This window comes from Podarcis pityusensis (assembly GCF_964106645.2).
Source record: "Podarcis pityusensis genome assembly, chromosome: 8".
Lineage (NCBI taxonomy): Eukaryota > Metazoa > Chordata > Lepidosauria > Squamata > Lacertidae > Podarcis > Podarcis pityusensis.
The window spans coordinates 17,944,310-17,961,854 of NC_138033.1; the positions used below are offsets into that span (position 1 = coordinate 17,944,310).

Genomic DNA, 17,545 nt, shown 5'->3' on the forward strand with positions numbered 1-17,545 from the left:
CCTGATGTTGGGAAAGATGGAGGGCACAAGGAGAAGGGGACGACAGAGGATGAGATGGTTGGACAGTGTTCTGGAAGCTACCAGCATGAGTTTGACCAAACTGCGAGAGGCAGTGGAAGACAGGAGTGCCTGGCATGCTCTGGTACATGGGGTCACGAAGAGTCGGACACGACTAAACGACTAAACAACAACAACAACTTGAGCCTACGATGGCAGGGTTCACAGCATGAACACCTCAAGAGGTTCTGGTTTCTCCCATTGCTACAGCAGCCATGGTCTTAAGCAGACCTCGGCCGTTGCTCTCAACCATTGCTCTCTGCAACACTATGCTTATTAACTCTGTTGCAAACTCCTAACTGCAATCCTAAAACTCTAAACTAAAACACTTGCAATGTCTTTTAAGCCAACTCTCAGTTGAGGGAGCCCACTCCTTTGCAGATAAGATTTGCCCTTGATCCTTTGTGTTGTCCTAACGGCTCATCCCCAGGCAATCACATCAAAAGGGACGCGGGTGGTGCTGTGGGTTAAACCACAGAGCCTAGGACTTGCCAATCAGAAGGTCGGCGGTTTGAATCCCTGCGACGGGGTGAGCTCCCATTGCTCGGTCCTTGCTCCTGCCAACCTAGCAGTTTGAAAGCATGTCAAAGTGCAAGTAGATAAATAGGTACCGCTTCGGCAGGAAGGTAAACGGCGTTTCCGTGTACTGCTCTGATTTGCCAGAAGCAGCTTAGTCATGCTGGCCACATGACCTGGAAGCTGTACACCGGCTCCCTTGGCCATAAAGCGAGATGAGCGCCGCAACCCCAGAGTCGGTCACGACTGGACCTAATGGTCAGGGGTCCCTTTACCTTTACCTTTTTAATTAGCTATTAAAACGTGATGATTCCCTAGGATTAAAGAGGTGTCTGATGCACAGCTTAATATACATGGGTCCATACCCTCCAACATTTCTCCAATGAAAATAGGGATGTCCTATTTAATAATAATACGGATGCGGCTTAGTTATGCTGGGCACATGACCCAGAAGCTGCCTACAGATAAACGCCAGGTCCCTCGGCCAGTAAAGCAAGATGAGCACCGCAACCCCAGAGTCGTCTGCGACTGGACGACGGTCAAGGGTTACTTTTACCTTTTTAATAATAATAATAATAATAATAATAATAATAATAGCTCATCCATCTGACTGGGTTGCCCCAGCCAATCTGGGCGGCTTCCAACATACTGTATTTTTCTGTGTATAAGACTATATTTTCCCCACATTTCTTAAGTTTAAAATTGGGGGTTGTATTATACACAGAATGTAGCAATTAATTATTTCTTAATTTTGGGCTCAAAAAATAGGGGTCATCTTATACATGGGGGCGTCTTATACACAGAAAAATATAAAAACATAATAAAACATTAAACATTTAAAATCTTCCCTATACAGGACTGCCTTCAGATGTCTTCTAAATGTTGTACTGTATAGTTATTCTCTCCTTGGTTCAGGGGTTGCATAACTGCTTACCCTCCAACATTTTTCCAATGAAAATAAGGGCCTCCTAAGTGGGACATTCCAGGATAAAATCAGAAACCGGGACGGCTTCTGTAAGTCCAGGACTGTCCCTGGAAAACAGGGACACTTGGAGGGTCTGCGCATCTTGATTAGATTCTAACATGAGTCTGACACACAGTTTTAACAAACAGACCTTAGTTAAATTCTAACCCTAGCTTGATCAGGAATTCAGGGAGTCTTGCACCTACAAACTCATAGCAATACATAACTTGCTCGGTATTGCTTTCATTAACTGACAGAGCATTTCAGCCATGGGCCTCTCCTGTCCCAGCTCTGCCAGAGGTTGCCAGGGACCTAACCTGGGACTTTTGTTACCTTTTCTATACTTTTCCTGCCACGAGTGTCCAACGCCCATTTAAAAAAAGAGAACCTAAGAATTTCTCTGCCAGGCTAACTGTTCTCAGTGTTCTCAAGTTCCTTTTTGAAATGTTCTGCCCCTCCAAGTTGGCACAATATTCTGGGCAAATTATGTGAATTAATGTCCGTGAAGGAGCCATGGCCTTTGTCTCACCGCTCTCCTAGCCGTGCAGAACAAAAAAATAAAAATAAAAGTCTGGGTTGTGGTTTCTTTCGTTCCTCATTTGCTGCTCTGGGTTCGGTTACCGTGTCGTCATTTTACAGAGGAGCCTGTTACTTCTAAGGGAGTGCGCCATCAAAGTTTGAAACACACACACACATGGCGATGGACTCGACGTATATATACCCACACACTCAGAAATGTAGGAACACGTGCCTGTGACTCACACAGGGCCAGGAAGTGGCAAGAGGAGGAAATGACTATTGGGGCCTTTCGCTCGCTTGCAGATGCCCGGCAAACGGAACGCCTGGTAGACTTTAGCATCCGCCATGAAGGTGAGTGATTCCCCCCCTCCAACTCTCCAGCATAGACCACCCAGCTCTCCCTTTTTTTGTCATAAGAACCTTCTCTCCCCCCTGCATCCTGTCTCTGGAACAATTTGCCGGCCAGAAAAAAATTCCTACCAGGGATTAACCCTTTGGGGTGTTGGAGTTGCCAGAAGAACCAGACCCTCTGGCTCAGGGGAAATGAAAGCCACATGGCAAAAAAAAAACAAAAAAACAGAGTTGGGAGGAAGGGAGATGGTCTCAGCGGACAGTGAAAGGCTTGGGATATATAGTCCAGAATCCAGACAGGCAAGCAGACACATTTTCCTAGTTTTCACCAGTTTGCCTTTTTCACTCCATCCTTGTTTGCATCTCAGGAAGGGTTTATTTTTTAGGGGGGGAAAAAAAACTTCTTTGCTGTACGGACTTTGCCTTATATAGTTAGCAAGCTGCCTGCCTGTGTGGCCAGGGATGTCCGGCTTTCAAAGCCGTGGTTCTCAGAAGCAGAAGTCTGAGACCGGCCGGAAAGCATCAGACTTTTGGAGTTTTGGCATGTGTGCGTGCGTGACTGCGGGAGAGAAACAAACAACAACAACAACAAAAATAAGGCTTCCCCGAGACAAAGCCAAAGCATGGGGAAGGTTGTCTGTTTTGCTGATGTTGGGACTAGAGTGGATTGGAAAGGATCCAGGAGGAGAGGCTTCAAAAACAAACAGCCCAAGCCAGGCTTGGGACGCAGATGGAGTGAGAGCCCCCCCCTCCAACTAGGTTTTTGGTGAACTCCAAATAGGCTCCTCTGTAGGACGTTGGCGGGCTGACAGCTCAGAGCTGCCTCCTCAGACGGCTGCATCATGGCTCTCTCATCCTTTGGAGCAGTGTGAGCACAAGCCACAAGGTCTTTGGCAGTTGGAGTGAAAAAACTGCCTTCCACCGAGGGGAAATGCCTGTATATTTCCAGCTCCACAGACGGGATGTTGAGAGGCCTCAAAACCTCAGCAGAGCTTCTGAATCTAAAACAGTGGCGGACAACATGAAGGGTTCTTTCTCTCTCTCTGGGTGTGGTGTTTGTATTGTTGTTTTATTCCCTGAGGCCTTTTTATCAATTATTTTCAAAATAATGGACGTGTGCCGTGGCTCAGGACATTTCACTTGTATTTTGTGCTGCTGCAGTGAAATCTTAAAAACTGGGCAGGAGGGAGAGATAATTGAATTTGTTTATGCTGTTACAGGAGAATACATTTCCCCTATACTCTGTGGCTGTTTTACTGAGAGATCTAAATTGCCGTTATCATGGGCCCATATGTTAAAGTTTATATTGCTAAAGTTGCTAACGTTTATATTGATGTATCTAATTGTTATCATTGCTGGTCTACAATGTGAGGTTTTTAATTTTTTAAAAAAAACTATCTTTTGTAATGGACTTTTATATTTGTGGGCGTTTGTGAACCGCTTAGCGATTACAGTGGTACCTTGGGTTATGTATTTAATTCATTCTGGAGGTCCGTTCTTAACCTGAAACTGTTCTTAACCTGAAGCACCACTTTAGCTAATGGGGCCTCCTGCTGCCGCCGCGCCACCAGAGCACGATTTCTGTTCTTATCCTGAAGCAAAGTTCTTAACCTGAAGCACTATTTCTGGGTTAGCGGAGTCTGTAACCTGAAGCGTATATAACCTGAAGCATATGTAACCCGAGGTACCACTGTATCTTTGAAATATGAAGTGCTGTATAAATTAGCAGAGGAAAGAAATAACAATAAATCAGTTTTAAACACACACAAGATGGCATTTATTTGTTTAAAGAAACATATACTCTGCTTTTCACTTCATCTGGGTCTCAAAGCAGGTTATACAGAATAAAAACGTAAGATCTACAAACTTCAAAACGTAGTTTAGAAACGTTGGAGGAGTAAGCATAAGAACAACACTCATAGTGCAAAAACCTCCTGAAATGAAACGGTTCTAACTTGCTGCCTGAAAGTTAGTGGGGACAATTCTAATGTGAAATTATGAATGTGTACACACTCTCTCTTTAAAGCCTGTTTGAAGCACCTTCTTTCCCTCAACGATTTCTGGCCACTGTAGTTTGCTAAGGGGTACTGGGAGTTGCAGCTCTGTGACTACAGTAAACTACAGTGCCTAGAACTCTTTGAAGGAAAGTACATCTTCCAAAGGCATTTAATAGGTATAGAGAGTACACAGCATAAATTGCCTGTTAAGCCACTGCAACGCTCAGGTTTGTATCATTTTTTCCCCTGGTTGGTTGCTATATTTATCTCTGTTGTATGAAAAATAACGTGGGAGTTGATTTTAAGCTGGGGAAACGACAGAACCCTGAGTCTGATTCTATGGCTTAAAGAAGCTATGGCCAACTGTGAAAATAATGAAAATAAATGGCAATAGATCTAGAGAAGGCTGTGTGCTTTTTATAGAATTAGATCCTGGTTCATTGGAATGCTAAATGCATAGTAGTAGTAGTAGTAGTAGTAGCAGCAGTAGTAGTAGTAGCATTGAATCTTCTACAGTCCATCAATCAAGCCTCACCACAAGAGCAATGAGCGCACATGCCCAGACACATGCCTCTCAAACACTGGTATGGTTTCCTTGGCCTCTGTAAGGGTAATTGATTCAGCGTTTTGTTGGCTGAGGGATCTGTGCATCAGTTCCAGCTGTGACTTTGTCCTGTTTTGGTTCACACAGTGGAGAAGCAGTTGCTGCTCAGAGCATTAAGTGTTGGCGCTATGGTGCACAATCTGAACTAGGGTCATGATGGCTGAATTTGTGTCTGTCTTTTCCAGCTCTTTGTCTTGCTGCTGCTTGTCTGTGTGAGCCTCAGTGGTCCTGTAGATGCTCAAGGTAAGATTCTCCCTCTTCAGTGTGTTAGTCCAGGTGTGCATTCAAACTCCTGCCTCCATGACATTAACCAGTTGTGAGTTCACACCCCCAAAGTTCTCTATGAGCTGCAGCCTTTCCACCTTAGCACCTAGTGTCCTCTAGGTGTTTTGAACTACAGTTCCCACCATCCCCAACTAGTATGGCCAGAGAAGAAGGGAGCTGTAGTACAACATTATATGGAGGGCATCAGATTAGGGAAGGCTGCCCTAGCAGAAGTGCACAAGTCATCTGGAGTTATGGTTTAGCAAATCCATCATTTCTGCCCATTGCCTACATTGGTTGGGGCTTATGGGAGCTGAGGTCCAACAGCACCTACAGAGCACCCCGTTGCCTACCCCTGGTCTGGAGACACAAGTGGCCTCCTAGAATATGGAAGCCATCCTTTCCCACTCTGCCCATCAGCCAGCAGATTTCAGCATTAGTGCCACCACTATCTTTTGGAGACAAATGACTGGGACATTTGGGCAAACGTAGCGAAGAAATACTGTTGTGAAATATTTTCCCCTGCCAATTAAAAATAATTATCCTCAAATAAGGCAAAACATATGCCGGCATTTCTGAGAATCCAGAAATGCCATGGCGACTGTTTCTCAGCCCAGTCATCCCTTCCTGCATGTGCTGCGGAGGCAGAGCAACAGACCCTCCAGCTGCTTGGGCGCTTTCAGTCGCTGCAAATTGCAACAAGCTGCTTAAGGGAACTGCCAAGAGCGGTGACTTCCTCTAAGCTTAGCTTCCATTATCTGAATGTGTCAATAAAGGTGCTCCAAGCTAGGTTTTGGCCTTGAAGTAGGCACTGATCCTTCTGGAAGGACCTCCTCAGACGGTGCTCCTGGCGGTTTTCGAGTTCTGTAATCCAGGGTGAAGGAGAACAAAAGCTAATCCCCCCCCCCTTTAATGAAGATTACCCGCTCTGGATCCCACAGCTAATTCTCCCCTGGTCTCCTCGCTGGCCCAAATAGGACTCATTTAGCCAGCTAGCCCTGGTGATCATCTAATGTTTATTGGATGGATTTTTCCCCTAAATTGATTTTTGAATTCTGAATTTATTGTTATTCGCGTTTTATACTATATTTAATGCTGTTTTTTGTTGCATCAATTAAGTGTTTTAAATTTGTTGTTAGTTGCCCTGAGCCCGGTTTTCTGAACTGGGAAGGGCAGGGTATATATATAAAAAATTATTTATTATTATTATTAAATAAATGACGTGGGAGAACAAATAATTAAAGTTCAGGGAATGCCAATTGTGGGGTGTAACATCACTGAAGCAGTCAAATACAACAGTTCCTGTTTGCCCAGAGTGGACACGCAGGAGAATGTTGCTCCAGACAGGAGGACTTCCTGTCACACCTTTGTGACCAGGTAGATGGGTGTGACCCTATAAAGGTAAAGGGACCCTTGCCCATTAGGTGCAGTCGTGGCCAACTCTGGGGTTGCGGCGCTCATCTCGCTTTATTGGCCGAGGGAGCCGGCGTACAGCTTCTGGGTCATGTGGCCAGCATGACTAAGCCGCTTCTGGTGAACCAGAGCAGCACACGGAAATGCCATTTACCTTCCCGCCGGAGCGGTAGCTATTTATCTACTTGCACTTTGACGTGCTTTCGAACTGCTAGGTTGGCAGGAGCTGGGACTGAGCAATGGGAGCTCACCCCGTCACGGGGATTCGAACCACCGACCTTCTGATCGGAAAGTCCTAGGCTCTGTGGTTTAACCCACAGCGCCATCCGCGTCCCACGGGTGTGACCCTAGCAGACCCTATAAAAGGGCTAGTCATGCAGCCATCTTCCTCTTTTGGCCATTTTGCTCTTTTGCTGCTTTTTTTACCATCATCCGCTGGCTCTTAGCCAGAAGCAAGTGGCTCATCCTTTCAGAGGATGTAAGCCACAAGGTGGAAAGTCTGAGGCCTAGCTCAGACTTCTTTTCTCTACAACTGTAAATGTAACTACAAGATAAAACCTGCCTTCAGGACAATACTGTGAACTGAATGTAAGCAAACTTTACTGTTACTTTTAATGAAGACTGTTGTATTATTATTTTCAGAGGGAAACATAAGGGGAAACTGACCAGGAACAATCCAGACTGGACAAGCCAGACTGGATTGCTTAACTCAAATGATTCTCACAAATCCATCAGCTAGCTTCCAGAAATGTGCAAGGGAATGTGCTCTGCTACTCATAAGCATGAGCGAGGAGAGATAATATTTAAACAATATATCCTCTCCTAGCTTTCCTCAACATTCCCACACCAATATGGTGCCCGGCTGAAGTTTGGGATTACATCTCCCATCAGTGCCCACCACTGGCCATGTTGGCCGATGGGGATTGTAGTCCAAAAATGTTGGATACCCCTGTTTTAGTTCTTAAGTTTTATCTTGTAGCTGTTACTTTATGTTACTTTATGCTATTTTGAAACCAATCAAGTGCCTTTATTTATTATCGTTGCAAAGTGTTTGCGGTGAGGAAAGCAGAGAGATGTAGTAATGCCTTGCCATGTTCAATTGCATGGGCTGACTTGAAAACATTGCTGAAAAACACCTGGAGGATGCAGACCGTAGATGGCTTCTGCCCAAGGAGCAGGGAGAAGCTGGATTCAGTTTGCAATTAAAGGCAAACTTAACTGATTCATATTTTCTGAAACAATATGGGAACCAAAACACAGCCATCTTTCAAAATTCACATTTCTCTTGATTTTGCAATGCAGTTCTCCAGCCAAGTATCATGTACAAAAATCTCAGCATAGAAGCCTGTTGGATGATATTGGGCCAGTCACTTAGTCTACCTCACAGGGCTGTTGCAAGGATAAAATGGAGTGCGGGGGGGGGGGGGACACGGGACGACGACACTTCTGTAAGCTTCTTGCAGAAAGCCTGGAATAAACATGTACAAAAGAAAGATTTTGCTGTTCGTGCACGGAAAGGACTTCAACCCACTGCATTCTTGCTTTCATTCCAGCAAATGAAATGGATCTTGGGTTTGGATTTTGCTGAGAAGCATGCACTTTCAAACAAAAATTGGTGCATTTCCCTTTTGGTCAGTCATCAACAACTTTAAGTCTGAAAACCAGTCTTTGTTTTGTTGAACGCAGCCCTTAGCCCTTAAGACTTAAGATTTTGCTTAAACTGATGTCAGCCAGTTGGTTGGACTCCAACTCCCATCATCCCTGACCTTTAGCCATGCTGACTGTGGATGATGGGAGTTGGAATTGAACAACATCTGGAGGGGCCCCAGATTCCCTAGCTATGCTGACACATCATCAGGCTGTCTCTGCATGCTCAGAAGGATATTTATGTAAGCTTGTGGCTTTGGTTTCAGGTGCCTCATCCCCACTTGTGGGGCAGGAGGCAGATGGCGATAGAACCACAACTGAGTCCTTTTTGCCTTCCACAGGTAAGTTTTGTTTGTTTAGTCATTTAGTCATGTCAGACTCTTTGTGACCCCATGGACCAGAGCACGCCAGGCACTCCTGTCTTCCACTGCCTCCCGCAGTTTGGTCAGACTCATGTTGGTAGCTTTGAGAACACGGTCCAACCATCTCATCCTCTGTCGTCCCCTTCTCCTTGTGCCCTCAGTCTTTCCCAACATCAGGGTCTTTTCCAGGGAGTCTTCTCTTCTCATGAGGTGGCCAAAGTACTGGAGCCTCACCTTCAGGATCTGTCCTTCCAGTGAGCACTCAGGGCTGATTTCCTTCAGAATGGATAGGTTTGATAGGATAGGACAGGTAAGTTTTACAGTTCTGCAAATGACTAGCCATACCTGGACCTTCCCAAAAGGCATGGTGATGCATTCATAATGCAGCCAAAAAAACCAAACAAACACCAAATCACTTTGCTGCCAACATCTGCCTGCCCCTTCAAAAGCTCTTATGTTCTTAATTAGTTAAAGGTCAGCAGTATCAGTTTTGAACCCCCTGCCCCTTGGAGGGAAATAAAGCTAATGTAGTATGTGTGACTTTGACCAGAGAAAAATAGCAGGCAGGGCAAGGGTTAAAGGCTCCCTCCCGATGATCCTTCTCCATTCTAAATTCCCCTCTCCTAAAGCTGCTTTTCATTTTATTAAAAAAATAAATAAATGCAACCAACAATGGTGCAGTGTTGTAATTTTAGACTCTTAACTAAATAGTCTTCTGAGGAGGACCATGATCTTCTTCTTCTTCTATTACATTTATTACCAGCCATTACAGTCCCATCATATAAAAGAATAGATAAATAGATAAGGAGGAAGTGTAGGTGTTCGTTTCAAGGGTTAAGCTAATACTTTACTGAAATATACTCAGAGTCGAGCGTGGAGTTCATGCTCTTTATTCAGCTCCATAGTAGTGAGGAATGGGGATGTTTCCCTGAACTGTCTGCTTTATATACATTATTTACACAATGGGCCCCACGTGATTGGCTAATTCTGGGAATCTCCTGTAGGCCAATCAGGTTGTGGATTCACTTCCACCTAGAGTTGGATTGGGTGGCTCCTGCAGACCAATCAGACTGCTGCATTCTGGATCCTATTCAACTCAGTACATAACATTTATATTGGAGCCGAAGGCAGGAGGGGTGGGGAGATGGCAAGTAATAAGAAACTTGACCTCCTTTACTGAGCACAGTAAGAAAAACTTTCTGTTCTCAAATACATACCATGGCTTTACAAAGTATTGAAATGATTGAATATTTGGATTTTTCTGATTATCTGTGGCTAGAGTTAATTTTATTACTTATACTTGCTTCTATCATTTCATTACCTTGCATATATACCAAATGCAATTTACAATGTTTCCCCATCCTCCTAAAGCTTTGTGGGTTTTGTTTACATGTAAAGAAAGTGAAATTTGGAATGTTACAAGTCTTAGTTGCATAACTGATTTGCACTTCAAGGGGAAAATACCTTGGTACATTTTTGTTTCAGTTGCTTGTCAACTTTGTTACGGCTGCTTGTTGATTCTTACTGTGGACTCGCAACTTGCAAAACATACCTAATTTATAACAACGTACATATTGTTGCACGCAACCCCAACTGGTTTCCTTAAAATGAGGGACAGTCTTTAGAAGACATGGTTTATTTACACATATCGACAACCTGAGCCTATGATGGAGGGGCTCATGGCATTAACACCCCAAGAAGATATTGCTTCTCCCATAGCCGAAGCCTGGGATTCATGTAGAAAACAAATTGCAAGATATTGTGGAAATGTGGGAGAACTGAACTTAAGATTTGGAAAAGAAGACACCAGGAGAACCTGAAAAATGCCATATTCGCCCATCCCATTGTCGCCATGGGCCTGGCGGTTTTTGGAAGGTTCATGAAACACTATGAAAGTCTGCAGAACTTTTTTGGCTAGAGGCATAAATGGGATGTGTGTACAAACCACCAGCTTCAATCAGTTTTTATAAAGACACAGGAGTTCTGCCCTCCATGTTGACATCTGGCCAGCTGCAATCGGTAGTAGCAGTATAGCACTCGAGGGAGAGGACTTGCAGATCTTTCTAACCCAACATTTCTTCTCTATATCCTGGTCTTCTATAGCAGAGGAGCGAGAGGCTGAAAGTATGACGGCAAGCCCTCTGAATTTCCAGCAACGGGAGAATGCATCACTAAGGGGTATGTGGCTGAGAACATCCTTGGGATGGAATCCTTCCATAATTCCATGGATATTTGTGCAAGATATATAAGACAAGACCAGAACTTCTACCTGCAAATATTGTCAAATGTAAAAGGATGTTTAATTCCCCCCTATTGGCATGAAGGATGACTGCATACACACACACACACACACACACACACACACACACACGGCTCCTTCAGACTGGAGCGGGTTTTTCCTTTTTGTGGTTGTGTTCTGCAGCATATCACTGTTGCAAAAAAATAGTGCAATAGTGGCAGATTTATACTGGACCATCCACACACCATTCCAATTTATTAGTTGTGCTGTGGTGCTCACAAAACCTCCCTGCAAACAAATCAGAATAAATGTTCACTAAATAGCCAACACCATCTAATCTCCCGGTAGCAAAATCAGGATGAATGCTCAATAAACCACTTGCCTGGAAGCATTCCAGGAAGGGAAAATCCTTAGACAACATTTATGCTTGTGTGTTGCAACCGGGGTGGAGGACTTGTGGCCCTCCTACAGATGTTGCAAGACTTCAACTCTCACCAGCCCCAGCCAGCATGGCCTGTGTTTGGGGATCATGGGAGTTGTAGTCCAACAACTGGTCAGGGTGGGTTCAGGCTCACCATTCCCACATCCTGTGTGAGAGTTGTAAATCATGACGTGATAGTGAAAATGGCCTACCCAAATTCTCCACCCTTGTCGTGAGCAGAGGGGGGACATTTCAGTCAGTAGAGCACGTGACTCTTAATCTCAGGGACATGGGTTCGAGCACGTTGGGCAAAGAGATTCCTGCATTGCAAGGGATTGAGCTGGTTGGCCCTTCGGGTCCCTTCCAACTTGACAATTCTCCAGGGATGGGGCAGAATTCTCCCAACAGTTCAAACAACATTCCCACCCTGCCCCTGGCAACCTCTGTTTCTCAAGCTCATTGAAAAATGCATAAGACATTCTGCCCAATAGCTTTTGGGGTAGGGTGACCATTTACCGCAAAAAGCAAAGGGTCTTATGTTTTGCCAATGGCTCACCATTATCAAACAAACCAGGCCATTATCAGCCTTTTGCTTCTTCTTGACCCACCCCCAGCGAGCCATTGCCAGACTGGTCTCATGAGGAAGCTAGCAACATCAGAACTGGCAAGGAAAGTTGTAGGGCCAGGAGACTGAAATTATCTACAAGGGGATTTCATCCTAGCTCCAGTGTAACACTCTTTTCTTAATATGCAGTAGAAGAGACATCTGTAGCTGAAGTGGAGACAACTAACGGCATCACCCCTAGCAGTGTGAGCTTCACCAGTGCTGCAGGTGAGCATAAGAACCATGGACCACCCATGAGGGGAGGTGGGCAGAGAGAGGGAACAATCAGAAAGAGTTTGCTTTGCCACATCCAAAAGAATGGAACCAGCTCACCTGTCTCCTTCTGCGTTTTCTTTTCCAGAAGTTATCCAAGCTCAACAGCCATCTGTAGACCAGAGGAGGAGAGCAGGTATGTAGAAGGCAAAAGACAAATCCATGTTCTGTGTACAGAAGTTGAGGGACTGGAAGATGAACCTTAATTCAACACCAACAACAGAATAGTGTCCTTTAAGTGAGGGCAGCAGGATAATTATAAGGGTGCAGGACAGGCTATGCGGCACACACAGTTCTGTCCCCCAACCAAAGGCTCTGGCCAGTGGTTCAGGAAGGTGCCCTTTGGCAGTATTTGCTGCTTGAGCAGTCCCCTCATTCTGCTCTCCTGCCGTCAATCCCCATATTACAGGAATATAACTTTTAAGTACACAAACTTCTGCAAATATCAGGGATTTTGTCAAGACGAAACCAATGCCTTCAAGGAATTGCAGGCCAGCGGTGGGCAGGGCTGGAGTTAAAAGTGGGTGGGGCCAGAAGCAAAAGTGGGCAGTCACAGGTGTGACTCTCACTTCCGTACAGAAGGCTATAGCCCAGCCACACAAAAGCTAGAGATTTCCTCATGCACTGCAAACACTTGTCTCCATCCTTCCACCAGGCAAGCAAGAGGCATTATCACATTTCAAGGACACATCTGAAGCAGACAAAAATACTCATGCAGGGTACAGAGGTGGGGTGTGGCCTAGGAGAGGGCCAGATTGAGGGGCTTGGAGGGGCACAACAAGCCTGTAGGTCTGAGTTTCCCCACCTCTGCTGTAGCAGGAGGATCAGACATGACCTCTTCTTCCTCATAGTGGCAAGCTGGGCATATTTCTCAACTATCTCACATTCCTTCTTTTTTAACAGATGTTTGGAAGGTAGATTACCAAGAGAATGTTTTCCATTATGGTGAGTCTCAACAAGCTGGAAACAGACCATTGTGTTGCATGCCATCCCCATCTCCGAGTGGTGGGGATTCTAGGGGTTCCAGGTGCTAATCCAGGACTTGTGTTTCCTTTTGGGAATGATGCACAGCAGAAACTGTGGTGTCTTTATCATATATGGTTTGCTTACACATGTATACAACCTGAGCCTACACTGGAAAGTTTCACAGCATTAACAGCCCAGAAGGGTCTTGTTTCTCCTATGGCCACAGCCTTCGATTTAAACAGAAATGAAACATTTCCCTCTGAAAGCAACAAACTGGAGGGAGGTTACATCACTGCAAACTCAACTCCAGACTCAGGCTTTGTCTTTCTAACCATCTAACTATCTAACTTTCTAACTAACTAACTATCTCTGATATCACCCATTTGTCTTCTCGCAAAGAGCCCCCTCCTTTGTTCTCTTAATGGCCCATCACGCAGGTGATCACCCCAGCACAGGAAGCCAGCCTGGCTTATATTTTAACCCTTGCTGAATCCAGGGGTTAGAAGGATCTCGCAGACAGCCTACTTCCTCCCCCTCAAACTTATAACAACAGATACTTTTTCAGATACTTTAAAGGGGCTTTCAATGAAAGTTGGTTTCTCCTGAGATGTTTACTCATCCCACTATTGTCATCCATTAAGAGGTAATGCAGACTTTCTCACCTTTGGAAAACTTGCACAACTCATCTGAACAGAAGAGACAGTGGGACAAAAGAAATAGGGGTGTACACTATAGGAAGAGGTGCCTCTCTCCTTTGAGCTCTCTTAAATTCCATTATCTGGTTGTGTACATAGTACACCTTTGCAACACATTCAAGTACATTTCTGCACCTCAGATAATTATGGGTACCAGTTTGTCAAGGGTTGCTGGGAACTGCAACTCTGTGAGAGGTGAATTATGGTGCCCAGAATTCTTTGAGGGAAAGAATGTGCTTTGAAATTTCCTTAGAAGAATAGTTTGCACACAGCTGTAGCCAACATTCCATGGTCACTGAGCATGCTCAGTTTTCACTGGTCTGTTTAGGGTTTGCTCACCCCTACGTTCTTTTTGTATTTATGGAAACCTTGGGGGTTCTCCCAAACCTCCTTGATCCTCTTGTTTGTGGCTAGTGCAGTTTTGGCTACTTAAAGGAACAACATTCATCTCTGAACTCTGGAAACAGAGTGAAGGAATGGCGATGTACCCATTCCTGTTTACACCCAGTGCACTCCCACTGCTACTTTGGCTAACATTGTGTGTACACCATTTCCCAAAAGAATCGGAAAGGTGCTGGCTGCAGATTAAACAGGAGTGTGTACACTGTTGCACATGGCTTTTTCAGGGGGAACTCACAGGAACTCAGTAGAACTAGGGAGGATTCCTTGGTGAGTTTCAGCACTTCTTTTTCGGGGGGGGGGGAGCACTGCTGTTGTACTATATTTTGGTTCCTTCCTGCCCCCCACCAGCTTTGATCCTAATTGAGAAAAAGAACAACCTTGCTGTATTTTGAGCTGCTAATTTGTACACAGCTTTAGTGTGTACTTCAGGCTTGCATTAAATGTCTGATTTTCTCCATACTCTTGCAGATTACTATTCCCTGCGCAAAGGGGGCTTGATAGCTGCTGCCATCCTCTTCATCCTTGGCATTCTCATTCTCACCTGTAAGTATGAGCAACTGGGATGAGTGGTGCTGCTTTGAGTTCTCTCCCTAAATGTGGGTGGCAAAAGAGTGGAGAAGTAGAGGTATAATTGTGCCTGGATATTCACATAATCGCCCCTCTCCTCTCCTCATCTGAGACCTTATTAAGGGCTCATCCACACTTTGCTTGTCCCAAGCCTAGAAAGCACAATACCATGCAGTTTTCCGCATGTCCCATTCTTTCTTGACACGGGTCCAAGTGGTTTTCTGTTCGCCCTGCTACCCTCCCTGGGAAAACCTGCTCTTTACCACTGAATTGGAGCAAATATCAATCCATGGAAAACCTGACTGACGTTTGCTTCGATTCAGCAGTAAAGAGCAGGTTTCCCGAGGGGAGAGTGGCGGGGGAAGTCGAAGTGTGGACAAGCCCTAAGTAATAAGTGCACGACTGATAACTGGGATCTGCAAAACTCAAAGCAAATCCTGCACTCAACAGTTGCTTAGAGGCACTGTGCTTCCTCCAGCCCTGCCCGCCCCCGTTCTAATAGTATGCCTTTGGTATCTGGCAGCAGGATCTGGTAGTTCTTAGGAGGGGGCTACAGAGGGGAGGCTGAAGGGCTGGGTTCAGAAAATGGGCCTTTACTCTAGGAGGAAGAGTTCAGAAAATGGTTTGTTTTCTCTCCACTTCCAGGTGGGAAACATGGAAAATCTCGATGCAGAGGGAAGAAGCGGACAAGGTGAGCGACACCTTCCCGCCCACCCATTCCTGTTTCCTTACCTCTAATTAATTCCATCTTGTGAAAGTCCAAATGCTGGAATATGAATGCAGCCTACGTATTTGTAATTAAGGTGTCACTATTTGTGGGAGGGATCAAAATGCATACTGGGACTTTGGGGCTGCCTACACACTAATCTTATATTTATCTAGATCTACAAGGGTGGTTGTGGCTACTTGATATGCATTTGAAAACTCTCCCCTTCATTAGGTTACCCAAGCCTTTTCTCCCTGCCCATACCCCAGGTGAAAAAAGAAGAAACTGGTGATTGTCATCTTGTTCACTCTGGTCCACCAACAGTGTCATTGGTCTGGGGGTGGGGGAGACACCCACCTCCCTGTTGCTGGAACCATCTGCATCTGTTTCTTTAAATGAACAGGAAGTGAAAAATCAGTCTGCAACAAGCTTTTATTTTCAGAATGAAAGCAGTTTCTCTAGTAGCGCAAAGAAATCCGCAATCGATCTAGATTGCGCGTGGATTTTGCAGAAAAGGCAAGCCCTCGTTCTCCATTGATTCTAGAATGAGTTGGCTTCGCCTGTCATTAGCTGTGGGGCAACCTAAATGTTGGGCTCCCTGCTTTCTGCTCCCCCAGTCCCAATGGACACCCATAACCACTGGGCGCAACATTACCTAACATTGCTGCACACAGATCAGAACAAAAGCTCGTTAAATAGCCAATGCCTTCTCATCTCCCTGTAAACAAATCAGGAGGCATGTTCAATGAAATGACTGCTTGAAAGTGCCTGAACCTTTGCGTATGCTTTGTGCAAGAGAATCAGGATGAATACTCAGTAAATAGATCACCCCGAGGAGCCTAACGTGTATTCTCATATTCCTTGCCCTGATCCCTGTTTCCTTTCTTTACAGGAACTACGACGTTACACCAGCCTGAAGCCATCTCTTATCCTCTGGAGGACTGCACTGATTGGGAGGAGCAGGGCGGGGTGGGTGGGGCTGCTTTGATTGACAGATCTGCTTTGACAGATCGTAATGTAACCTGTTATCCCCCAATAGGGGAGCACTCCCTTAGCTCCCCCATCCCAAATCCATCCATCCTCTGCCTGACACATCCTGGTTTGTCCTCCACTTGCTCCCACAACCTCCGTCCATTTTTCTTGGCCTACAAGAAGCGTTGCCTTTTCTCGTGTTACAACTGCAACAAAAGTTGTGTTTTCATTACATTAAACCAGCCTCGCTGTAGAACAAGAACCTTTGTGAATTCTTTGTTCTTTCCCTTGTGCGTCCTGAGGCCAGGGGGAGATGCTGCCTGGATCGGAGGGCCTGGCTGTCGACACTCCAGGCCAAGAAAAACCCTATGGTCCTCCATCTGCACCAAGAAGTCTCAAATTCTGTACTTGCAATAAATTTTTGGCGTGTCTTGTTTTTTCTACGTTTGCTGGCTGTATTTGATTTCATGCTTTCGCTGGCATCTTATATGCAGCCATGTTCTAAGAGAAGTCATCGTGCCAGAGGGATATTGCTGCTCCCAGTGCCATGAACTGTCAGCAAAATATTCATGGAGTTGCAACTGGCTCCATTTACTTGTGAGGACACAATTTCTGGCTTTGTAAAGACCAACATTACATTGCTGCTGCTTTTTTTGTTTTTTGTTCTTTGGAGAGAGAGAGAGAGATATTGTTTATTTTAAATAGATTCTATTTGATTTTACAATATGATTCACACAATAATATCATTACAAGTATTAAAATTTGCATATGATTCTTCTGAATCTTAAGACTTCCCTCCTTCGCTCCGTGGGTTCTTTAAATAACTATTTTTTTTTAAAAAAACCACCCCTGTATATTATAAGTCCATCTAATTTACCATCCTCCATTATATCCAAAATCTCTGTATCATTGTCAAGAGTTATTTAAAGCCTGCCAAAGAGTTCAAGTGTTTACAGTGGTCTTTCAAATGCAATATAAATTCGTTCCATTCCTTGTTGAAATTTTG

The 17,545-nt window shown here is 44.9% G+C and overlaps 1 protein-coding gene across 4 annotated transcripts; it reads left to right on the forward strand.

Annotated features, from left to right (window-relative positions):
- The first annotated feature begins 2,182 nt into the window (after positions 1-2,182).
- LOC308483643 (uncharacterized protein) lies at positions 2,183-16,801 on the forward strand. 4 transcript variants are annotated; one of them, XM_081017706.1, is made up of 10 exons: positions 2,183-2,407; positions 5,194-5,251; positions 8,599-8,673; positions 10,801-10,872; positions 12,112-12,186; positions 12,320-12,367; positions 13,135-13,176; positions 14,763-14,837; positions 15,507-15,552; positions 16,460-16,801. In XM_081017706.1, exons 1-10 carry the CDS (start codon positions 2,402-2,404, stop codon positions 16,482-16,484), a joined length of 522 nt encoding a protein of 173 aa, XP_080873832.1. In that variant the 5' UTR covers positions 2,183-2,401; the 3' UTR covers positions 16,485-16,801. The 4 variants fall into 4 exon arrangements, with proteins under 4 accessions (XP_080873832.1, XP_080873831.1, XP_080873830.1 ...); XM_081017705.1 differs by having other exon boundaries at positions 2,184-2,407; positions 12,109-12,186; XM_081017704.1 differs by having other exon boundaries at positions 2,189-2,407; positions 10,798-10,872.
- Positions 16,802-17,545: the final 744 nt, after the last annotated feature.